The 26,969-nt window shown below is 34.4% G+C and overlaps 2 protein-coding genes across 2 annotated transcripts; both read right to left on the bottom strand.

Annotated features, from left to right (window-relative positions):
• Positions 1–367: 367 nt before the first annotated feature.
• LOC141706301 (ethylene-responsive transcription factor 1-like) lies at positions 368–1,192 on the bottom strand. Its single transcript, XM_074509121.1, has 2 exons — positions 704–1,192; positions 368–400 (listed from the first exon to the last, which is right to left on the bottom strand). Exons 1-2 carry the CDS (start codon positions 1,190–1,192, stop codon positions 368–370), a joined length of 522 nt encoding a protein of 173 aa, XP_074365222.1.
• Positions 1,193–22,644: 21,452 nt separating this feature from the next.
• Positions 22,645–23,555, bottom strand: LOC141719145 (ethylene-responsive transcription factor 13-like). Its single transcript, XM_074521529.1, has one exon. The coding sequence runs from the start codon at positions 23,501–23,503 to the stop codon at positions 22,922–22,924; it is 582 nt and encodes a 193-aa protein (XP_074377630.1). The 5' UTR covers positions 23,504–23,555; the 3' UTR covers positions 22,645–22,921.
• Positions 23,556–26,969: the final 3,414 nt, after the last annotated feature.

The following is a 26,969-nucleotide window of genomic DNA, read 5'->3' as shown; positions in this document are numbered from 1 at the left end:
TTTCAGCTTTTGCAAAAAGTAGCTATCAGTTTCACCATCAAACTTTCACAAAAACATTATTTTTATATATTATATCTCAAACTATGCATAAATTTAAAAATTACCAAACAGTCATCTAATTTTCCTGACGGCACTTTTTCCACCGGCACTTTTTCTCACAGCACAACAGTTTTTAACGGCACTCCCAAACAGAGTCTTGCCAAAACTTTGAGACTGACTTTTAAAATATGTGATGTCTCTTTGTAACTTAATCTCATGAAATTTAATTGTTTCCGTTCATAAATCATACTATTTCAATAGACTGATAATTACTGAGCAATATTTTTCCAGACATAATAATTAACTTTAACTGAGGACAATATGAACATCATGAACGTACTTCAACTCGTGCCTCCGCTATCTAGTATATCAAAGAACAATAGAATACATGAAGCATAGATCCTTAGGCATCTTTGATTGATTTTTAACTTATTATAAGTCCTTCAACGCATTGTTTGCCATTTGTCATTACTAGAAATATTGCAATAAATCGAACCGATATCTTCGTATGTGTAGAGAAAGTTCAGGGTTTATAATATCGGTTTTTAGCGGATATTAAAGGTAAAGATAGACATCGATATTTTCCCCCACGAAAGTACTAAGACGAGGAGGAAAAGGACAGAGATGAAGACAATGTCGAAGGATTTCTTTGCCTAGGAGTTACCTTGACTGGCTCAGGCATGTCCGAGCCAATCAAGTGTGGGAAATTAAGCTTAGCAGCCTTGCCATGAATTTTAAATGCTGCTCGGTCATAAGCTAGTGCAGCGTCTTCTGGTGTTTGATATGTCCCAAGCCACGCCCTTTTTCCTTTCTTAGCTGGAGACCTAATTTCAGCTGCAAATTTTCCCCAGGGACGCCTCCTTATCCCACGGAAACGCCTATGCTCGGATGGAAGCTGATCACAAGCCACTGCCACCGGACTCTCTTTCGGTGTCTCCTCGGTAATGTCAAGCTTGTAGTTATCCATTTGAGGTAAATGCTCTACATTAAATGTATGCTCTATGTTATTCTCTTGAAAGAAAATGCTGTCTAGGCTCGAATGTGAGACATCCCATGTATTCATAGCTGGAAAAAGGTTCGACAGTTCAAAATCAACAAGAAGATGGTTTTCTACAGATTGAAGAAAGAATGAAAGATCAGAATGAGAGGTCATTTCTTGATTCATAACTTGCTAGGTATTTAGCAGAGTTCTGTGCAAATGTGTTTTGGAGTATGTGATGGAGAAGGGTTACAAATGGTGTATTTAAACAAAATCGATAAAACTATTATGGGTTTGTCCCGTGTATACCCATAGTCACATCCATAGTCACATGCTAAGTACTAAAATTCATAAATTTTGAGTATTTTGATTGGTACAGTTGTTGTGAATGCATGGGGTCCAATCTTTTTTTACTAGTTACACACTCACAAACCCGCCTTGTCAAGTCAAAGTTCGAACTTTCGATATCTTGTAAAACAGCAACAGAGATACCACGAACAGGCAACATGTGTTGGGTAGACTATAATTATTAATGTGGGGATATATAATATAAGAACATGAATGCACTCATAACTTTTTGCGAGATTCCCATGTTAATATTGTTTTGTCTGTCCATCCATGTGAAAAATACATAAGGTGCAATAGTCCTTGAAATGAACAAAGAGAGATTCTTTGAAAACATTGTTCATCTCTGCGCATTATGGTATTTATTCGAGGTAATTAAACATGAATGTACTTCAGCTTTAATTAAGGCACTGAAATTGTTGAATATGGCCTGCACTTATCAGTAAAAGATGTTAAAATTTGTACAAATCAGTCCATAAGACAAATGTGTAAATATTCTAAAAGATATTGTATAAATATAGAAGAAATATTCTAAATTGCATGAAGCTTCTGTCTAGAGCAACAGATGATGATGTTTTTTAGTTTGTTTCCATGGCTTCTGTCTTTTAAATTATCTTTTTAGCTTGTATGAAGCTCATAGCTCGTATGGAGGCATTGTATATCATCTAGAAGACATGAAACAGATACGTCCTTTTTTACCTTTTTCCTGAGTACCATTTCTCATGTAAACATCAATGTATTCAATATTCATGATGCTAGTTAAAGACAGAAAAATGTTGAAGAGCAAAATTGAAAATTCTTAATTCTTATAGGTGAGAGAAGTAAAGTGATTTATGTTTATCTTAATCTTTTAAGTTACTTATTAGTGAAAAATATACACACTTTTTAATGTATAAGTTAGGTAGAGCATCTCCAACTATCACCCCTGTTAGCTATAAAGTACAGGTGGCATAGTTATATAGATATTAGCTAAAAAATATACTACTCCAACCATGATACCTGTTATCAAAAAAATTAGATATCATGTATCTCATCTTCTATATCTATTGATCATGTAGCCATTAGCTAAAACATCCATGTTAGCTTTCTGTCAACTTTCTACCTTATTTTAACATAACTTTGCACATCAATACAAACATATATTCATATTATATTTATATTATATATGGGGTCGGTCTCTAGCAAGCGGTTGCTAGAGACCTTTGGACAACAAACAGCTTCTGAGCCATTGGATGGTTGATCCAACGGCTGATAACAAAAATAATATATATAACGGCCCACGGAAAAGAACAGAGGTACGGAGAAATTACGAAAATACACTCGCCCCACGGACAACGTAAACTTTCCGCGGTTGGTGTCATTTTTATTTTTATCAAAACCTAACAAACAACACAGAAACACGGGACACAAACAGACAGAGCAACAGTCGCAAAGAGGAGATACAGCACAACAACCGCAGCAACCGCAGCACCCACGAATCACATCAATTTCATCCCTTAATCTTTCCTTCTTTCGTAACTAAGGTATAAAATTGATCCCCTTTTGTTATTTTCTGTTTTATTAAACTGATTTTTTGTGTTTTTGTTGTTGTTGTAGATATGAATATTTGTATGTAATTCAAAATTGTAGGGTTAATTAACGTATGAATTATAATATAATTAAATTCGAATTAACGTATGATTTGTAGCATGATTTAATTCGAATTTTTACAATTTTTAGGGTTAATAATTTTTAGGGTTAATTCGAATTGGTTAATAATATTTACAATTTTAATTCGAATTGGTTCGTAATTGTCAATTTTAATTCGATTTTTTAATAATTGTGTATTAAATTCAATTTTTATCGTAAATTTCAAATTGTAATGTAATGAAAAATGTGGATGAATTTTTTAGGATAAATTTAGTGTTAAATTTAGTGATAATTCGAATTTTTAGGATAATTTTTAGGATTATTCGTGATAATTTTGTCAAATCAGAATTTTTTAGGATAATTTTGGTGCTAAATAGTAAATTCGAATTTTTAGGATAATTCGAATTTTAGTGTTACATTTTTAGGATAATTTGTCATAATTTTGTCAAAATTCGAATTTGTAATGATAAATTTGGTGTTAAATTCGAGTTATGTTAGTGTAAAATTCAAAGTTTTAATGATAAAGTTGTATGATAAAATTCGAATTTGTAATGATAGATAAATTTAGTATAAAATTCGAAAATTTAATGATAAAATTTGTGTTAAATTCGAATTATATTAGTGTAAAAGTATGGATGTAATTAAAATATGATTTTGTTCCAAATTATGGGTAGTTATGTCAAATGTACTGTGTACTTGGTGTTTATATATGTGGTGATTGATTTTATTGTGTACGTGGAGGTGTATTTATTGTGGTTATTGATGAATTCTGTTGACAATATTTTCAGGTATGGATAATTTTGGTGATTTCGGGAATATGTTGTCGGGTCCGAACGTGCATAATATTATTTGGGATAATCGGTATCACATTAGTGAGGATGTTTGGGACGGTGTAGGGAGAGAGAAGTTGCAGAGCTATTCTGGGAACAAGTCATTGCATGATTGGAAGTTACGGAAACCACAGCAGGAATTGTTACACATGCTTGGGTTTGGGATTTTTGCAGACCCTGCTGTTGTCTTGGCTACTGACACTCGGTTGATATCTGCTTTGGTAGAGCGTTGCAGACCGGAGACCAGCACTTTCTTCATGAGGCAGGGGGGATGACTGTTACACTGGAGGATGTAGGGTTTATTCTAGGGTTGCCAGTTCAGGGGGATGCAGTGACTTGTGGGGTGATAGAGAACAAGGTTGCGTATTTTGCTAATAAATGGTTTGAGCCTTTGACCGAGGAGGAGGTGAAGGAGGCTTTATATCGGAATAACATCAAGCTAGGGTGGTTGTTTGAGAGATATGGTGCACATAAGCCTGAGAAGAATAATATGAGGGCCACAGTTGTACAAACTAAGGCGTATCTGCTATTCTTGATGGGTTGTATCCTCTTCCCTAGCATCAACCAGTCTTTTGTTCATGTTCGATATATGCACCCATTGATTAATATGCGGGAGATTCCTTATTATGCTTGGGGTGCAGCTGTGTTAGCTCATATATACCGGGGTTTGGAGATTGCTGCAAAGAAGGGCAGTAAGAGCATTGCTTGTTGTGTCTGGGTGTTACAGGTTTGGTCTTACGAGAGATTTCCTCGTATTGGCGTGCCTTTACGGTCTCCTGGTCAGGAGGATTATCCGGTTGCTGAGGGATGGGTTTATTCTAGTGATACTCATATGGGGATTTCAAAGAAGCGCAGGAATACAGGTCCTCATCACAGCTTATCGTTCTATAGGGGTGAGTTTGATGGTGTTGCTGGTGATGAGGTGGTCTGGAGGCCGTATGCTATATTCGATGATGTTATGGACAGTGAGATGATAGAGGCACAGTTAGCTGGGTGCGGTCGAGTTCCCCTTGTATGTTATGATATGGTCGAGTGGCAGCATCCGGACAGGGTGAGCAGACAGTTTGGTGCTAGTCCCCAGATTCCACGGGCGCCGGTGAACATGGTTGGCTATAGGGGGCTAAGGAGGCCACATTTGCAGGGGAGGATTGGCTTGTACGGTGGTTCATTGATATTGGCAAATGGGTCAGGTTTTGTTCAGATTTGGATGGACTTGTTGATGATTCAGTTGACATTGCTTCTGAGGCTGATTACATGGCGTGGTATGCTGATATATCTCATATGCGAATAGGAAAGCCGGATCCACAGCCTCAGCAGTAGGAAAAGACGAGGGAGTTGTATGATAGCCTCGAGGGATATGAAGTGGTAACTATTTTACAAATATGCATATTTCACATTACACCACACACTACCAAATTTGCATTCACACGTATTTCATCTTGCATATATGATATCCTAGTGGAATTAGTGAAAAAATGTTTGTTTGTTTTTGTTTGTAGATGGTTATCGGGCTTAATATGTTGAAGCAGCTGGATGCTAGGGTTCCTCCAGAATTTGTGGAGGAGTTTGGGAGGATTTCTGGTACCTTCCTCACACCATTCTCTTGGTTGATAAAGAAGATCAAAGGACCCGCCTATAGACCTCCCATATTTCAGAACATAAAACCAGATTTCATTGCACCTTCGGCTGACGACTTTGACATTCCAGCCATTCCTGCCCAGGATATCGTTGACATGACACATCCATCCCAGCATGTGTCTCAGCCACCCCAGACTATTGACTCATCTAGTAGGCCCGCGAAGCTTGCATCCCGCAGGATGAAAGAAGAGAAGTGGAGTATAACTAAGAGTCTCGGCATGACAAAGAAGAATGCTATATATTCAGATTGGAGATGGAGCTTTGGGATGGCGCTGAGGATTCCCGGTGGTCAAACTATTCAGGACTATCACGTTCATGCATCAGCTATGCATAGTCTGGCTCCAGGAACATGGGTTGATGACAGGATCATATACACTTATATGGTATTGTTCGTTACTCGTTGCTAATACATTTTAGTTGTCTAATACATTTTAGTTGTTGCATTCATTTTAGTTATTGTATTCATTTTATATGTTGCATTCATTTTACTTGTTGCATTCATATTTATTTGCAGGGATTGCTATGGAGTCGGGAGGAGGAGATTCACACTAGAGGTATATGGGAGAGGAAACCCATCTATTACTTCATGGATCCCTACTTCATGGTACTTGGGAAAGGACATGTGAAGAAAATTAGAAAAGATCCGAGGATCGGTGGAGATACATTGCAAAGGGTATGGAATAAAGCATTATATAGTTATACTGGTTTTTCCACTTCTATTGTTGGTCCTTTTGTTCTCGAGGCGGACTACATATTCATCCCCTATTGTGTCGAAGATGTGCATTGGGTTTTGTTCATGTTCGGTATAAGACGATTTGAAGGTCTTATCATAGATTCAATGAATGACGAGCCGGATTATCGTGAGGATATACGAGTGGTGGTATGTTCCTTTACTTGTCTACTATTACTGTCTTCTATATAGTCCTTACCAATTGTATATTGTATTCATTCTCGGATCATAATTTCATTGCAGTCATGGTTGTTGTCGAGGCTATTGTATATGATACATCCAGTCGAGGGGCGTGACCCTACTTCAGCCGAGGTCCTAGCTCTACCGTCCAGGCCAAAGCAATGAAACTCCAATGATTGCGGTGTTTATGTAATGAAATACATGGACTAGTTCACACAAGGATATGACTCAGCAGAGGTACCGAATTGGTCACAAGAGGAGGTGGATACCTTTAGGTATCGGATAGCTAGGGAGCTTCAACTAGGGAAGGCAAGGGGGATTCTCGGGATTCGTATGCGTAGACGTCACGAAGCTTCGTAGTTGGATTTCATTTGATTTTAAGTTGTCGAATTATGTAGTTGGATTTCATTTGATTTTAGGTTTTCGGATTATGTATTTAGATTTCATTTGATTTTAAGTTGTCAGATTATGTAGTTGGATTTCATTTAATTTGGTTTATTTTGACAGAGTTTAATTTTGTTGGATTTTGGTTATTTTTGTACATTTTGGAATGTTGTGGATTTTGTTGGTTTTTTTGTAGATTTTGGTGGATTGTTGTAGGTGTTGGGATTGTGGATTGTGAAATTTGTAGTTGTTGGTGGATTTTGGAATTTTGGTTATGGCTGCTCTGTTAGTAGGCTGCTGTAAAAAAAACACAGACCCCAACCGCGGAAATTTTCCGCGATCCCTCTCCGGCCCAACCGCGGAAAATTTCTGCGGTCCATGTGTTTGGTTTTTTGCCCAAAAACAGAGCACAAAACAGATTAGGGGCAGAGTAATGAGCACAAACATTTTGTTGAAATTTACTAATTTTTGGAAGTTGGTCCTAAACTAACTTCCAAATATCCAAACCATTCTCAAAAGTCTTAAAATATGGTAATGAATGATTTTAAAAAAAAATAATTTTTTTCAATTTTTATATTAAATTGAAAATTTCTTAAAAAGTCAACATTTTGTCCAAATTTATAGGCCCATGGAAACTTTTCAATACATTTCATAATAATTTCTAATGTATAGTTGGACTTGTAAATTTTAATTTTTAATCTTAAATTTATAGGTAGACTTTCAATCTTAAATTTCATACTTGAATTCATAATCATACTTTCCGTTCAAATTCAATGAAAATTACACGATCAATAGAATCCACTAAATTTTACGAAATATATTGATCCTAACCAAAAATACCTAGTATATTAGAAAGACCACCGGATAATCGGTGTTCAGTAACTCCTTGCTTAGTATTCACGAAGCATGCAATATGGTAGAGAACAAGTACACAACCATCACGGATATACCCTTCCGTAAGTTTTCACGGGTAAGGGTTGGAGTCGTTCCAAATGGTAACGGGAATCGTACTCGAGCCATCGTAGAGACGAAATCTTGCAAAACATGTCCCGTATTCCCTCTCCGTCCCTCCCGTTAGGTGTAAAACCCAACCCTTCACATATTTAAATGCGCATTTGGTCCATATTACAACCCTCACGAGGCCTCAAGTTTACAATATCGGCAATCCGATCACATTTAGCAAGCTTACCGCCATTCCATCCGAATTTTTTCCATTTTCCATCGGGCGTGTTGTTGCCCAAATTCAAGATCGGAAGAAAGTACGGATCCGGATGAGAGTCCACCAATCTCCACTGTTCACTACCCCCCATCCAATTGCATGCCTCGATCCAATTTTTGGCCTGATAAGCCTCCTCATCGAGAGGGTACAAGTCCGTTTCCTCTTCCTCCACATGGGGCGACTCATCGTTGTCCACAAGGGGCATCAACTCACCACATGCATCTTCCATCTTAATAAAGGTTGGTGAGACCACATCTTCCTCGCCATTATCCTCATACCACGAGTCACTTGGTTGGAAGTTCGAGAATGTGTTGCTAACATGGAAAAGTTGTTGTGACCACTATACTCGCTAGTCATGCTACCTAATACAATAAAACACAATTATATGAAAATAATTGGCAATTATATGACAATAATTGGAAATTATATGACAATAAAATATAACAAAAAGAAAGCAATGTTAAATACTAAAAATTCAAATTCATTAAAAGTTAACAACATTCGGTTACAAAAGTTACACTACTAATTATATTGCAATTCTTGAGCATTTTTAAAATCCTCTAGTCTACTAGCACACTTTCTTTTATCATGGCCTTCCATTTGACAATAGGTGCACTTTCTTGGCGGCTTCTCCTTTTTACCAATCGATTCTATGGGACTTTTGAAACGAACGTCCTTTTTCCTCCCTTTAGTTTGGGACATAATAGGGTCAAGAATTGGTTCTTCATGAGCACTTGCATTTGGAGCATGAGGATTGCTTTCGTAAGATTTAATTTCATCAACGCTCATTCTTTCGAGAATTAGTTTTTATCGATTCATCACTCCAACGGCATAATTATACCGTTCCTTGGATGCAATGCTACTTTGACAAAAACTCATGGTTAACATTGTCATGCTATTAAATCGATCAGTTGAGGTCATCTCATTACTTTGTCCAACATCCAAATCGTAAGGCAACACACCATCAACTCTATTGGCATGCTTTGTCCACCTCGGATTTATGTAATACGGGGGAATTTTCGAAACACATTTCTTAGTGAAGACCGCCAATAGGTGTCTACAAGGTGAAAGGAATATGTCCTAAGTCCAATCATGTATTAGGATTTAGGAATAACTTTTATGTAATCTGTTTGGATTTCATTGATATTAATAAAGACTTGTTTTGTTTTTATTACGGGCTTTATCTATTTAAGTGTTTAAATAAGATATACCATAGTTTAGAGTAAAGCTTTTTATGGATTATGATGAGATCATAATAGTGAGACCTAAAAAGATGATAACTCTAAACTTAAATAGTTCCTGGTCATAGGATTACTAACTGGTAATTAATAATCTGCAAAGATCGGTACATACTATGCTTGCTTCATTATGAAGGATGTCTGTTCTCATAGACATTTATGTGGTGACACTATAGCTAGTATGTAGGTGCTTATTATAGAATAAGTTCACTGAACATGACTCGCACAGCTGAACAACTGATGGAGTTCACTCACGTGTCAGCAGTTGTTCACATAGTGATAGTTGTACAAGTATCCTTAGACTTGAGGTCATCATAGTCATCTTGTGTACACTGAACTATGCTTTGGTTTAGTTCTTAGTTTCTAGGGACAATTATTAGGGCTCTTCTGGGTATAGGAATTTGTACACGAAGATAGTGTATGATCAATAAAGGATCTACCCCTTCCAGTGAAGGAAGCGAATGTTCAAGGCTGATATACTTATGCTAGTTCAGGAATCTCTGGCCAGAGTAAATAAAATTAGAAAGGAGTTTCTAATTTGCATAGAACTACGCATAGTAAATGGTAAGCAAAGTGATTGAATTAGATAGGCTTGACACGAGATCCATGCCTTGTATTTAATCGGGACATTGTAGGGTAGAAGGAGTTTATTGTACGGTAACTATTCACTGACAGGTTCTTGGTATTCTAAGCAGTGAATTCATATTATCCGGATAGTCGCGATATGTTGAGAAGCATCACTCACGATGTAGAATAAATGTGACTAATTAATTAATCATATTTAATAAATTAGAGAATTTATATAAATAATGATAAAATAGTTTTATTATTATTTATTTCTACTACCGGCTTAATATTGAACCTACAGGGTCACACCATAAAAGAGAATGATTTATTGGTGGAGGAATTAATTAATAATGGCTAATAATTATTTATTTGTGAAATAAATAATTAATTGGAAAATTTAATAATTGATTAAATGAGATTTAATTGATTATAAATTAATTAAGAAAAGTTCTTAATATTATTAATTAAAGGATTTAATTTTTGGAAATTAAATCAAGAGAGAGAATTATTTCTAAAGTGTTTAGAAAAAGGATTAATAATTAAAAGGTGTTTTAATTATTAATGAGAATAATAAATGGGAAAATAATAATAATATTTATGGGAAAATTTCAGCTAAAAATTTTGCCTATAAATACACTATTATAGACCCTATTTTATTCTAACCCCAGAAACCCGAAAGTTTTAGAAAACCAAATTCTCTCCACCTCCTCCTCCTCCTAAAAGTCATTTTCTTGGTGGATACCGGTGGAGTGCTTCACACTTGAGGAGCAACTGCTAAGGATCTCTGATCGTTATCTCCGAATTATTTTAAAAGGTTAGATTCGATCCCTCGAATTTTTATTCACGATTTATATGCTTTTATTTGGATTTTGTATGTGTAAAAAGTGTTTTTCCACGCCCCGCTGCGTTTAAAAATCCAACAATGGCATCAGAGCATAGGTTGTATGCATATAGATCTGTGGTAAAAATTTCAGAATTTTATATGCTTGTATGAATTAATTATGATTTTTACAAGTTATATTATGGATTAATTTTGCCTGATGAGAAATCGTTTCTCAGAATAATTTTGAATGTTGATCTGGGTTCTACAAGTGTTGTAGATCGTCTGGGTATTTTTTTTATAATTTTATGATGTATAGATTTTTTATTATGAATTTTTGAAGTTCTTGTAATTAAAATTCGTAATTAAATAAGTATAAATATATGTATATATAGTATATATATATGTTTTGTATCATCTGTAAGTTATCTGCATCTACTGTGCTGTTATCTGCTGTTATACGGCTGTCAGCAAAGCAAGAGAAGGTCAGATGTCAGGCGGCGCGGATTCCAAAAAACCAGGCGGCGGCTGAGAAAATAAAAAAAAATATAGGGGTGTAACGCATTCCGGGAATGCGTTACACCTTTTAAATGGCTTAAAAGGCTGTAACGCATCACCGGAATGCATTACAGGGCTTGTAACGCGTTCATGTAATGCGTTACAGCCCGACTGTCCATATTAAATTTGATTTTCTGGGAGTTTCGTAACTCCGTTTTGGGCGTGCAATATATCGTTGGATTCGTTTTTCCGAGAAGGATCTAATGGAGTGATCAATTTTAGTTTATATAAAAGTTTTGAACTGTTTATATTTCTATGAAGTGTTTTAAAGCTATTTTTAACTGTTTTAGTTGCTTTTAAATGCTTCATGTGATACATAGAGATGTATATTGCTTAGACCAATGTGCTAGATGATGTAACATGTCTACCTTGATGTTTATTCATGTTGATATATGTGATATATGATTAGTTTATCATGCGATAATAGATTTAGGTGAACTTAAATGAACATAAGGCGTTTGTTAGAAAACCTAGTATAGTGAAATTGTTTCATAACCTTAAGAATAATATTATGAATACAATCATGAGATTCTTGTGTTTATGAAACACGTAATTGAATATGAATTTTCGATATGAGAGAAAGGATGATTCTGTCAACAACAGATTTCTATCTGTAAGAAAGGGTTATTAAGTGACGCCTCTTGACAATGCTCCACCCGATCTGGGAATCATCTGATTATTGATTATTGATTTGAAATATTTAATTTAAAAGGAAGAATTTCTTTATAATATGATTATGATTGTAACGTAATATAATCCCTCTAAAATTAAATAATATCAAGTAGTAATTGGCCAATGACACAATGGGCTTGTGTCGGTCATAGCCTTCCAACATGATAGAAAGTAGTTCTTATTTTTGAATCATTGTCGTTTCGTGTCACAGCCGAGGGCTTTGATTTCGAAATAAGAAATACCTGTCTATTACATAGAGATGTGTACATTGAATAAGAATCTAAAGGTCGTTACGTGCCACAGCCGTGGGCCTTTGGGGACTGATTCATTTGTACGGAATATTGGGTTTGACTTGACTTAGAATATTGAGTTTGTCGTGCCACAGCCGTGACTCAATTATTCAAGAGGCTAAAGTTTGATTAGGGAATAACATAAGATGTAATTGACAAGAATTGTCTGCCTATTGAACATTACATGGCGTTTCGTGCCACAGCCGGGGTTGTGTAATGGAATGTAGGATCCCTATTCCCACTAGCATTATGAATGCTTAATTTTTCACGTAGAGGGTTGAATAAATTAGATAAACTAGTGGGAGCCACTTATGAATAAAGACCCGATTCATATAGTGTTTTAAAATGAAATCGAATATTTGCTAAGTGTTGTTATGTGTTTATCATTTACAGATTTACTTTGTACGTTATGTCTTCTACACTATCACTCAGGAGCATACTAGATGCTCACAAATTGACTGGTCCTAATTATGCTGACTGGCTTCGAAACTTGAGAATTGTTCTCAGGATTGAGAAGCTGGAATACGTGATTGACTCACCTAAGCCTACTGAACCTGCTAGTGATGCACATAATGATGAACATGTTGTGTATCGTAAGTGGATAGATGATGCAAATGTTGCTCAATGCATCATGCTAGCTTCCAAGAACATTGAGCTACAGAAGCAACATGAGCATATGGATGCTCGCACTATCCTCATGCATCTATAAGAGTTGTATGATGTGGCGGGGAGGACAGCTCGATATGAGATATCGAAGGAGCTGTTCGGTTGTAGGATGTCTGAGGGATCATCTGTGAATGACCATGTACTTAAGATGATCAATTTGATTGAACGTCTTGGACAACTTGGTTTTGCCATGGATGGGGAGATGAGCCAAGACTTGGTCTTGCAATCATTTCCGAGTTCGTTCTCGCAGTTTGTTGTGAACTTTCACATGAATAAGTTGGATGTCAGCCTGCCTGAACTCCACAACATGTTGAAGACCGCGGAATCGAATTTTCCCCCTAAGAAGAGTTCTGTTCTTCTAATTGGTGAAGGTTCCAATCCTAAGAAAAGGAAGAGGAACTCTTCCAAGAAGAAGAAAGTAGGTGAGAAAACGCCGGTTCCACCAAAAGCTGAAGACCCCAAGAGCAAAGTTGTTTGCTTTCACTGTAACAAGGTGGGGCACTGGAAGAGGAACTGCAAGGTTTACCTTGCAGAATTGAAGAAGAAGAAGGGTAGTGAGACTACCGCTTCTGATTCAGGTATGTTCATGATAGAAGTGAATATGTCATTTCTACTTGGATATTAGATACCGCCTGTGGTTCTCATATCTGCAATTTGTAGCAGGGACCAAGGAGAAGTAGGACTCTTGAGGAAGAGGAGGTGATTCTACTGATGGGAAATGGAGCAAGAGTTGCTGCTGAAGATGTAGAATCATTTCATTTATATAGGCCTACGGGCAAGACTATTGTTTGAAATAATTGTTATTTTGTTCCCTCGATTGTGAGGAATATTATTCCCATGTTAGACTTGGATGGATTTTCATTTATTATTGAGAATAATGAATGTTCTATTCTTAGAGATAATATTCTTTATGGACGTGGTACTTTAAATAATGGTCTATATATATGTGACATAGTTTACTTCAGATTGAACAAACTAATAAAAGAAAAGGGATGATGAAAATCTCACTTTATAGTGGCATTGCAGTCTCCATTTAGTAGACATGGAGAGAGGGCTGCAAATTTGCTAGGAATGGTACACACAGATGTATGTGGACCAATGTCTACGCAATCCATGGGTGGATTTTCATACTTCATTACTTTCATAGATGATAGATCTGGATTCGGATATGTGTTTGATGAAACACAAGTCTGAGGCCTTTGAAAAGTTCAAAGAATATAAGTATGAAGTGGAGAAACAACTAAACATAGTATTATAACTCTTCGATCAGATCGAGGTGGTGAATACTTTAATGGAGTGTTTCTAGATTATCTCAAAATAAATGGTATAGTCTCCCAGTGGACTCCTCCAGATTGGTATCTGAAAGGAGAAATCGAACTTTGTTAGACATAGTTTGGTCTATGATGAGCTATGCAAATCTTCCAGTATTCCTATGGGGTTATGCATTGGAAACCTCAGCATATTTACTGAATAAGGTGCCTTCCAAATTTGTTCCTCAAACTCCGTATGAGATATGGAAAGTAAGGAAACCGGGTCTTAAACACGTTAAGATTTGGGGATGTCTAGCTTATGTCAAGAATGTTGACCCAGATAAGCTGGAATATCGATCCGTAAAATGTAGTTTTGTGGGATATCCTAAAGAGACTTTAGGGTATTACTTTTACATCGATCATCGGGTGTTTGTCTCCAGACATGCTACCTTCTTGGAAAAGGAGTTTATCCTTGAAGGAAACAGTGGGAGCAAAATTGAACTTGATGAAGTTCAAGAAGCACAAACTACTACGGATCAAGTGGAAACACCTGTTCTGACTGAACAACCTTTTGTGGAACAGCCCATTCATAGGTCAGGGAGAGTGTCTCGCCAACCTGAGAGGTAATATGGCCTTGTCATTGAGAATGACAATGAGTTGTTGATCATTGATGATGACGACCCTGTGACCTATAATGAGGCTAAGAGTAGTGTTGACTCAGAGAAATGGCATAGTGCCATGAAATCCAGAATGGAATCTATGTATACGGTATACAAAAGATAGATTATAGCAGATGGCCAGGTGGAGACCTTTAAGGCCAGGCTTGTGGCAAAAGGATTCAAACAAAGGCAATGGATTGACTTTGATGAAACCTTTTACCTATAGCCCTGTTATAATCAGTTCGGATTTTGCTTGCGATTGCTGCTTACTACGACTATGAGATCTGGCAAATAGCCAGATGGTTTTCTTTCCAAGAGAAATGAAAACCTAGTGTGTAAGATACTACGAACCATATATGGTTTAAAGCAAGCTTCTCGAAAGATGGAACATTCGTTTTGATGAGACAATCAAAGAGTTTGATTTTATCAAAAACGAAGATGAACCATGCGTCTACAAAAGGGTTAGTGGGAGCGCGGTAACATTTCTTGTATTGTATTGAAATAGAGTTGACACACATAACAACATAGCAGACCCACTCACAAAGCTACTTTATGAAAGTCACTTTGATCGTTATAAATACAAGATGGGTATTAGATACCAGAGTGATTGGCTTTAGTACAAGTGGGAGATTGAAAGGAATATGTCCTAAGTCCAATCATGTATTAGGATTTAGGAATAACTTTTATGTAATCTGTTTTCATTTCATTGATATTAATAAAGACTTGTTTTGTTTTTATTACGGGCTTTATCTATTTAAGTGTTTAAATAAGATATACCATAGTTTAGAGTAAAGCTTTTTATGGATTATGATGAGATCATAATAGTGAGACCTAAAAAGATGATAACTCTAAACTTAAATAGTTCCTGGTCATAGGATTACTAACTGGTAATTAATAATCCGCAAAGATCGGTACATACTATGCTTACTTCATTATGAAGGATGTCTGTTCTCATAGACATTTGTGTGGTGACACTATAGCTAGTATGTAGTTGCTTATTATAGAATAAGTTCACTGAACATGACTCGCACAGCTGAACAACTGATGGAGTTCACTCACGTGTCAGCAGTTGTTCACATAGTGATAGTTGTACAAGTATCCTTAGACTTGAGGTCATCATAGTCATCTTGTGTACACTGAACTATGCTTTGGTTTAGTTCTTAGTCTCCAGGGACAATTATTAGGGCTCTTCTGGGTATAGGAATTTGTACACGAAGATAGTGTATGATCAATAAAGGATCTACCCCTTCCAGTGAAGGAAGCGAATGTTCAAGGCTGATCCACTTATGCTAGTTCAGGAATCTCTGGCCAGAGTAAATGAAATTAGAAAGGAGTTTCTAATTTGCATAGAACTACGCATAGTAAATGGTAAGCAAAGTGATTGAATTAGATAGGCTTGACACGAGATCCATGCCTTGTATTTAATCGGGACATTGTAGGGTAGAAGTAGTTTATTGTACGGTAACTATTCACTGACAGGTTCTTGGTATTCTAAGCAGTGAATTCATATTATCCGGATAGTCGCGATATGTTGAGAAGCATCACTCACGATGTAGAATAAATGTGACTAATTAATTAATCATATTTAATAAATTAGAGAATTTATATAAATAATGATAAAATAGTTTTATTATTATTTATTTCTACTACCGGCTTAATATTGAACCTACAGGGTCACACCATAAAAAGAGAATGATTTATTGGTGGAGGAATAAATTAATAATGGATAATAATTATTTATTTGTGAAATAAATAATTAATTGGCAAATTTAATAATTGATTAAATGAGATTTAATTGATTATAAATTAATTAAGAAAAGTTCTTAATATTATTAATTAAAGGATTTAATTTTTGGAAATTAAATCAAGAGAGAGAATTATTTCTAAAGTGTTTAGAAAAAGGATTAATAATTAAAAGGTGTTTTAATTATTAATGAGAATAATAAATGGGAAAATAATAATAATATTTATGGGAAAATTTCAGCTGAAAATTTTGCCTATAAATACACTATTATAGACCCTATTTTATTCTAACCCCAGAAACCCAAAAGTTTTAGAAAACCAAATTCTCTCCACCTCCTCCTCCTCCTAAAAGTCGTTTTCTTGGTGGATACCGGTGGAGTGCTTCACACTTGAGGAGCAACTGCTAAGGATCTCTGATCGTTGTCTCCGAATTATTTTAAAAGGTTAGATTCGATCCCTCGAATTTTTATTCACGATTTATATGCTTTTATTTGGATTTTGTATGTGTAAAAAGTGTTTTTCCACGCCCCGCTGCGTTTAAAAATCCAACACAAGGTAGCCCCGAATGTTCAAGCATTCTACACGTACTCATTCCCAAAAAGCTTGCTTTCTCGAATGCCACAAAATAAACATTTCTTCTCGTAGGCTCGGACATGGGCCTATAACAACTATTGTATGTATAAACATCCCACATTCTCTCCCCTTCTTCACTAGCTCGTCGGTCTTTTTCAACAAAGAATTTTGAAGACTCAACCAATTCATCTTGAAATCTTCTAAACATTTCCTTAGTGTAGATACAAGAAGCATGATACTCCAATGTGGTATACAATTTCATAGGACATTTTAGATTAATGGTGACATAATCTTCTTCCTTCTCCTTCATGAATTGCCTTGCCAATGCTTTTTGGGCATTTTCAATAAATTCCTTCAAACCCGTTGCCGAACTCACATACTTATCAAAGAAAGAATTCATCCCCTCACTCCTCGATGTACTATTTTAAAACGCCGAAAATGTGGTTCTAGTATATGCAAGAATCCACTTGCGCTTCAACTTATATAACCCATTTAACCATTTATGCTCTTGCAAGTGATACTTTTCCACAAACGACGCTCATCTAGCCTCAAAAATACATTCGGTGAGAGATTTACAAATACAATGGTTGAAGTCCCTCTTGAATTCTGGAAAAGGCGAATAATAATGAGCTAATTTCTCGGGGAATTTTTGACTAATGTGCCAAGAAAATAGTAAATGGGTAGTATTCGGGAGTACAACCGCAATAGCGCTTGCCATGGATTGATCTTGATCTGTGATTATAGTCAATGGAGGCTTATTCCCCACACCTTCAAGCCAAGTACGAAGAATCCATTAAAAAGTCGACGCGTGTTCATCCCGCATCAATGCAAACCCGAAAATAATCGATTGATAATGATGATTGACTCTGGTAAATGGGACAAATGACATTGCATATCTATTTTTCTGATAAGTGGTATCAAAAACCACAACATCACCAAAATTTTGGTAGGCCATTAAAGATCTCGGATCAATCCATACTAGACACTTCAAACGATTCTCTTCATCAACTTCGGTCCTAATAAAATATTTAAAACCACTTTATTCATTCAACCTATGTAACAAGTCCAACCCTGCTTGGGCGTTACTAATCTCAAACATTTTCTTCCTCTCGTCTCTTAACACATTCCTAACATGTTGAACATTGAAACCAACTTTATTATTACCTTCATGAATGTTACCAATCACATTCATCACTTGACAATTACGAACCCCCGAACCATAAAGCGTTTTAATCAAACTACGGGTCGTGGTGTTGACATGTCTTTCATTTTGTACCAAATTCTTCTTATTAGGGGAAATAAGGTCGTAGTTGTGTACCAATTCAAGGCTAGTTACCTCTCAAAGACGTTTTTTCTTTTGATAATTGACATACATCCTCACCTTGCACTCACTTTTAGGAAGAACCTCTTTACGCCGTATATTTTGACTACTCTCGGCTACAACACTTTTTCCATAAAGCCTACAAACATAAAAACGACCATATATCTCGTTGTCTTTATTATGATGGGTCGCTTGAATTTTAATAGCAAATCCATTTCGTAAAGCATAAGCCCTAAAAAAATGACCGGCCTCATCCACACTTTGAAAAATTTGATTCAAATATGGAACTCCCCCTATCAACATTTTCATACATATTTGCATCCTCTACATTATCATCTTCATCCTCACCCTCAACATTATCAATCTCATTTTCAACCTCATTTTCATCTTCAACATCAACCAAATCATCATCCAAATTAATAAATTCCTCATTTATATCTATAAAATCATCATCTTCAATATATACAGGGGTTTTAGGTTATTCACTAGTATTTAAATCATCAAGATGTAAACTATGATCAATAGCCTCTCTATTTTTCATTTTGACGTTTATGACGAAATATACGAGCAAATAATTTATCTGCCATGAAAATGTGAAATTTAAGACAAGAAATATACCTTAAATTGACAAAATTACTTGAATTTCTTAATGAAAATGCCCCAAATAGCCTAAAATGTAAACTTGGAGAGTATATTTTTTTATGGAAATTTTGGTGTTTTTGTGTGGTGAAATGAGGAGTTGTTGGGATGTTGGGGATAAGGAAGCAGTACCCAATCGCGGAAATTTTCCGCGATCCGTCCTGACAAACCGTGGAAAGTTTTAGCGGTCCGGCTGTGATCTAAGCCCTTCATCCCTCATCCAACGGCTGATAAACTGTTTGTTGTGAACCGGTCTACAACAAACAGTTGTTGTAGACCGTCCCCCATTATATATATGTGTTAAATTTTTTATTTCATATTTAATATTTTAACTTTATGTTATATTAAGTGATAAAATATGATTTTTTTTATTGACCAATTTATTAATTATTTTAAGAAACATTACATATCTATAAAAATATTAATAAATCTAATCTAATATAATAAAATATAATATAAATATAAATATAAAATTTAATTATACATATAAGTATATATTTTTTAACACATATAAGTGTCTTACTATAATTATATAAATATATATTCAATATTTTTTCATTAAATAAATATTTTATTTTTACTTGTATTTAATTAAATATTTAAATTTATTTTAACATGTGAAATTTTCATATAAATAAAATAATTTGAAAATATATATAACATATTATTGTTGAATTTAGCTAACCAATATAGCTAATACCACTAAAATGACCTTACAAATTCAACAAAATTTCAGATAATAATGATTTAGTTAACCATCTTAACTATTAAGGTCGGAGATGGAGATGCTCTTACAAAATATAGTACTAAGCCTTAAGGCTTAATGCATACAATTCCTGATTGTTCAGCTATAGGTTTTACAAGTCGAAAGCTTTGGGAATTTAGCTTGTGGACTGATAACTTTTCTTTTTAACACTGCTATATGAATCTATAATCGAACATCTTAAAACTTTGGAAATGTCTTTTTACTTAACATTGTACCCATCTAACCCTGGTTTTTCGTTCAATTTCCACTCGTTCTTCTGAGGTTAGTGTTGAATACAACTAAATATGTAACACTTTAAAATTTTGAAAGAGTTGGTTACTTAAAATTAATGGATTATTTTGCAATTATTATTGGAGTGAAGAAGATTTGCACTACTCTTTTTGGATTTTGATTAGTTTCCATCAAGATCATGTTTACTGGTACTAGGGCTGTTTACGAACTGAGCCGAGCCGAGTTTTGATCGAACAGAGCCGAGCTTTAATTTTTTTTCTGACGAACCGAGCCGAGCCGAGCTTTCTTATCGAACAAAAATCGTGTTCGAGCTCGAGCTCGTTAACTAACGAGCCGAACACGAGCTTGTTCGCGAACATAAACGAGCCGAGCCGAGCCGGAAAAAATTCTGGTCAACCGATGTTTGACTGTGAAAATAACTTATCAAATAAATTTATTTTTTTTTTGAAAATTTGGTTATATCACTAAAATATATATATCTTGACATCCATACGGTTGGATCGAGGGAAAATATTTTTAAAAAAATTGAAACACTAATTAATGACTAAACACTAGTAAGTGGTAATAGTCAAACTACTACTTGACTGTTAAAATAACAAACTAAATAAAATTATTTTGGTCTGAAAATTTGGTTTTATCATTGAAATATATTTATTTTGACATCCATACGGTTGGATCATTTAGAAATAATTTTAAATAAGTCGAGATACTAATGCAGGACTAAACACTAGTTACCAGTACAAGTCAAACTAATGTTTGAACGTTAAAATAGCAAACCAAATAAAATTATTTTGATCTGTAACTTTGGTTATATTAATAAAATATATATATTATGACATACATACGGTTGGATCAATATAAAATATTTTTAAAATAATCGAAACAACAAATCCGGACTAAACACTAGTTAGCGTTAATAGTCAAACTAATGATTGACCATAAAATAGAAAATCAAATAAAATTGTTTTTGATGTGAAACTTTGGTTATATCATTAAAATATATATTTTATGACATCCATACGGTTGGATCGATGAAAAATATTTTAAAAAAAGTCGAGACACCAATACAGGACTAAACCCTATTTAGTGGTAGTAGTCTAACTAATGTTTGATCGTTAAAATAACAAACCAAATAAAATTATCTTGATTTGAAACTTTGGTTATATCACTAAAATATATTTATATTGACATCGATACGGTTGGATCGATACAAAATATTTTTAAAAAAGTCGAGACACTAATACATGACTAAACACTAATATAATTTTAAACAAGTTAAAATTAAAATAAAAATTTCTAAATCGTGTCAAAATATAGCATATATGGTATGCAAAATGATCGTTGAAAGATGAAAAAAAGTACCGTGAAATCGGATTTTTAAAAAAATCTTACGGTTTGACCGGAAAAATCAAATTAAATTATTTAAGTAAATGATTGATTGATAACATTTTTTATGAATTATTGGTTATGTAGTTCTGATAATTGTGCTATTGTTGTGTAGTGCTTGAATTTAAGATTTTTCAGGAAGCACAAATTAAGCTTGTATGTTTAAGGAAAATGTAAACCAAATACTTTTCTTACTCCTGCTGCTTCACCATCTGTAGCTTTCTTATTTTTTAAGAATTCGAAAAAATCCGCAACTTTCAGAGGTGTTCAAATAAAAGGAATGTATTAGATTAAAATTTAGTATTTACCTATATAAAAATATTCAGGATATATTTTAATTTTATCGAGTTTTAACGAGCGAGCTCGAGCCGAGCTCGAGTCGAACACCCTAAAACTCGGCTCGAGCTCGTTGTGCTTAACGAACACATTTGTCTGTTCGAGCTCGAGCTCGAGTTTGTTAACGAGCCGAGCCGAACGAGCTCTTAACGAGCCGAGTTCGAGCTTGTTCGCGAACAGCTCGGTTCGTGAACAGCCCTAACTGGTACAACCTCCCTAAATTATTTATAGGGTTTGTCTAATGTATGTCATGAACACATATTAATCACTAAAATTTATAATTTTAATATATTTAAATTGTTGTGATCGTTGTGAATGCAGGAGCATACCATTATAAAGAAGTGTAAAGTAATTAAAATAAGTTAAATTTATAAAATTTTGTGATTAGCATGTAAACACGGGCATACCCCATAAAAAACTGTTATACATAATGTAAGACTCGTCGTACAAGATGCAGTAGTTTTAGCTAGCAAAAATTTGATTCAGAAAGGAATATTTTTATCCGCGGCGCTGGTATAGTCTCCACATATGTCCAGCAATGTCTCTCTATTCCATCAAGATGCGAATGAAGATGATGCATTAAAAAAACCTTGAATATCCGGAAGGGAGTGGTTCAATGAATATGTACTGTATCTTCCGAGGCGTCTTTCACATGGGTTCCATAATTTACAAATCATGAGAAACACAACTTTTACCCTTAAGTCATCACCAGGGGGAGAGAGAGAAAGAGAGGAGAGAGCTGTGTGTGTGTGAGAGAGAGAGAGAGAGAGGTGAGAGCTGAGAGAGAGAGAGAGAGAGGTGAGAGCTGAGAGAGAGAGAGAGGTGAGAGCTGAGAGAGAGGTGTGAAGAACTGAAGACAAACATTTATTATATTTAAAACAATTTTTTACAGATGTACACAATATGAAAAAATACTAGATGGATTACAAAGCTTTTATCTCTTAGCATTGCAATTTAATCATTTTAAATTCTTCTATTGGCTTGCTGCGAGTACAGGAATTATAATCTTTTTTTAAACAAGTGAAATTAGAATCTCTACCAGTGCTTTTGAATATCAGTGATCTTAGAAGTGAAAGTTGCATGTGCAAAAGACATATGTAACATATTCACTTGAACTTATTTGCTCCAATATCACTTCTAATATAATGGATCAGACCGAGATCTACAACAGTGCAAAGGTTACTTCATAAGTCTGAAAATATAAATTCGATAAGTTAAGCAGCTTTATTAGCTTCATTTGGACAACGTGACACTATTCGAAGATGAACAAGATGAAAACGACGAGGCCTCCAAAACGGTCTTTTGCCGTTTACCCTTCCTAGTCGGCTCAAAATTTGAGCCGATTAAATGAGGAAAATTAAGAATAGCACGCGTGCCACGTATATCATACGCGGCACGATCATAAGCTAAAGCAGCTTCCCTGGGAGTATCATAAGTCCCGAGCCACAACCTAGCTCCTTTCTTCTTCGGATTCCTTATTTCCGCTGCAAACTTACCCCAAGGCCGCCTTCTCACGCCTCGGTAACGCCTTGGTTCCTCGGGTGCGTGATCTTCGCACCCCTCGACCGCAACATCCATCTGTTTCTCCTCCTGATTCGGCTTCACCAACGTCTCGAAAGACTCATCTGCCTTGAATGTTTCATCAATGCAACTCTCCACAGAAGAGAAGCTACTAAAACTTGAAGTGGGATGGTAATTTAGAGTACTGCATGGGCTAATTGGTAGAAAAATGTCTGAGAAATCAGAGTCATTGATAAGTTGTTGATGAATTGATTCAAGAAGAGAGAGATCAAAGTCTAGTATGCTCTCTTCCATATTTTTTTAGCTGCAATGCAAGATGCTTTTTTGCGGAGTTGGCTAATTAGGTATCTGTAGTATATTTATACCCACATGTATGACATTCATATTGTTACTTACGTGCGAGCATATTCTGTAGTGTTACGTATTTGTTTCGGGCAGATTCTTCCTAAATTTTTAAATGAAATGCTACTCATAAAAAATACTAATATTTTGCACTAATTAATAAACAATAAACTCCATTATCATATATTATAGTATGCAACAGAAAGCCTAATATCCTGGATTATTATCTCTGCAGGATTTTATTACAACAAAATCTGGATATTTACATCGATTTTATTGCAAAACCATTTTCGTAAATGTCCTAATTTGTTATAATATATTACGTATTACTTACATATCTTGGATCATATGACATATATTTAATTTCTTTAGCTTAGAAAAAATTAAATCTCAGATAATTTACTGATTTTATAGTATATTTAATCTTCATAATTCATTACAACAGAACAAATTCATGTTAGCTAGGGTCTGTATTGGAAAGTTAAGAAAATTATATTTAAAATTACCCACCTCCTTGAAAAGAATTAGTAAAACTAATTTTTCTAAACTTTATAAATAAAAAATGTTACACTCTTCTTGGTAATTGGGCACTGTATATTTGGGTTGTTGAACTTGAAAACCGAAATTTTTGTAGAAAAAGACAAAGTAGAAATTGATGATGAAATTGATCATTTAGAACTCTGCTTTTCAAAATATTTTATAATAATCTTCAAATTAAAATAATATAGAAGAGAAGACCCGAATCCGAGCATATCAATTGTTTATTGTCCTTTCATTAAAATATTATGAATGGAAGACCTGCACATCGATATTTTACTGCCCGCTACTTTTTCGAGGGGATATTTTAATCAAAACTTGCAAGCAACTAAACAAACACTGTTTAATTTATTTATTTATTCGAAATATGTTTTAAGTTATTATCTGGCATAACTGGCACACTCAGCCATATATAATACACTTTGGAGTTATTACTTTGTAATTTGAGTCAAGTGAGCCAGTTTGAATCCGACATAATTTTATTAGTCAAGTTGAACCGGCTCATTTAGATAAATATACCGTATTTTATGAGTCAAATGAGCTGATTCGTTTAATTTAAACTTAATGAAATCTAAATTTATATTCGAATTCGGCTTATTTAATTTGACGAGTTGAGTCGAGACCACTCATTTATTTAAATGAGTCAAAACCTCTACACAAACTCGACTCGTTTAATAAAATTAACTAAGTCGAGCTGCCCAGCTCGAAGTACACCCTAGTTGGGTTCTTTTACTCAAAATTTTGCCAAATAACTTTATATTTTATTTCATTAATTGGGAGTAGTCATGTTTGAAATCGACCCAATTTTTCAAAAATCGTCAATAAATGACTCAAAAATTATTCAAAAAATTTATTAGATTTGATCGAGTTTTGCTAAATTATCGATAAATAATTCGATTTTTTAAAAATCGACCGATAAATCGCAAATCCGAGCCTCAACCAAATAATTCCGTTTTACGAAATTTGTAACCACGAAAATAGCTAATATTACGATTAAAACTCAAAATTTGATAATTGTTTCGGAGATGCTTTCAAGAACTTTAACATATAGTTTAAAATGAACACATCATTCACACTTTTCTTTCTTTTTTCTTTTGTTCAATTATTTGTTTACCTTCTCTGTTTTTGGGATTAATATGACTTAAAATTTACCATGTGAGTATGTTTCTAAAAATATTTTGAGGTATGTCTGAGACCGAGATCGGAAATAACAAATATAAATTCATAATTACTTAAATTTTCTAATCATGCTCATGTGCTTGTTTTCTTAATTTATCTATTGCAGTAAAATATTTTATTTGATATAGAGAGAAAGTGACTGTAAAATGGTGAAATTGACTTACATAATCAGATGGACCAAAATGAATAATTAATTTAAAATGAATAATATTTATTACATAATTACATCAAATAAATTTTTCGAACTAGATTTTCTTCATATACATAACATTTTTACATAATATCATCGATCTTCCGTTTATCTCAATTCTCGATTCGACTCAAGTTCGTCCCTGATTTAGTTAGTAAAGGAATGAATATCAGGGGTAAACTAATTATAAGTTAGTATAAATGTAAGTGAAAAATTGGGATGAAATGATTAGTAGAGAAATGATTGTATCATGCACCAGTTCTATTATAGCTGCAAGTGGTCGATAACTTCTGTGTTAACGAGGAATGCTGGCAAATTTAGAGCAGCACACGCCAGATACCCACACACATATACAATCCTAGTTAATTACTCACAATTTGTTATCATCTGATTATACATTCAAATGACAGCTAAATGTAATCGGAGTGCGTTTGAAAACTAACATTTCATTTCAAACGAGAGATTTCAAATGACAGGATTTGAGTTGTCATTTCAAATTCTCATGTGTATACTAATATTTAAATGTCCTGGATTTCAAATTAAATCCAAATTCAAATTTTCAAACAGCTAATTTAATCAAATCCAGAATTTCGAATGAAATTCAGTTTCTCAAACGGGCCATCAGTTCAATTATCAGCTATAATGTTGTAAAGTTGAGAACTAATTAATTGATATACGATTTAGTATTGAGAGTGGGATCAATGAGAAAATTAATCAAAGAAAAAATGGGATGTATTTTAATATTTTAATAATATTTAGATCAAAAATTTTATTTTGTTTTTTTATCGTAAAAAATCTGTAGCGATTACTTTTCGAATGCACACTGAATAAATTTTATGGGCTCTCGCAATAACCTACAAATTACGTAAACTAAGATAAATCACACTTAAACAAAATAAACTCTGCTTTAGGAGACATAATTTTTTCCTTCCGTAAATCAAGAGAATAATTATTCTTTTTTAATCAACTGCAGCGGGCAAGTCCGCATAATTTTTGTGTTCGAGAGGGTTTCATTCGAAAAAGAGTTGTGCAAATGCTGAAATGATCTATAAAAAGTAGTTCCAGTGCCTGAGGGGGGTGTAAAGATGGAACGGGTTTGGCTTAAAAGGTGTGTGATGACAAAAAGAGAGGATACATGTAAACTTTACGAATAACGTTAATGACATGTTTCATGTATAACGACACAGTAATTCACTCAGATTTACTGTAGATTGATCTTTAGTTTTAACAACATCATCTCATCCTCTACCATTTCTAGAAATATTATCCTGTTCGAGAAACCATAGTAGTTTGCTTTTGATGGCTTCGAGTTCGAAATTAATATTCAATCAGAATTTTGATTCTTTTTTTTAATTTCGAAATTTCAATATATTAAATTTAACTTTAAAATTAAAATCTCATGATATTGAAAAAGTACTCTAAATTTTTTGAATATCGAAATAGAATTTTAAAAAGAGCTTAATACTTCTGAATACATGTCCAAGCAACTTAACTTGGTATAAAAATAAATAT

Source organism: Apium graveolens, chromosome 1 (assembly GCF_009905375.1).
Source record: "Apium graveolens cultivar Ventura chromosome 1, ASM990537v1, whole genome shotgun sequence".
Lineage (NCBI taxonomy): Eukaryota > Viridiplantae > Streptophyta > Magnoliopsida > Apiales > Apiaceae > Apium > Apium graveolens.
Note: the sequence above shows the minus strand (reverse complement) of the source record. Positions and strands in the feature narration are given on the sequence as shown.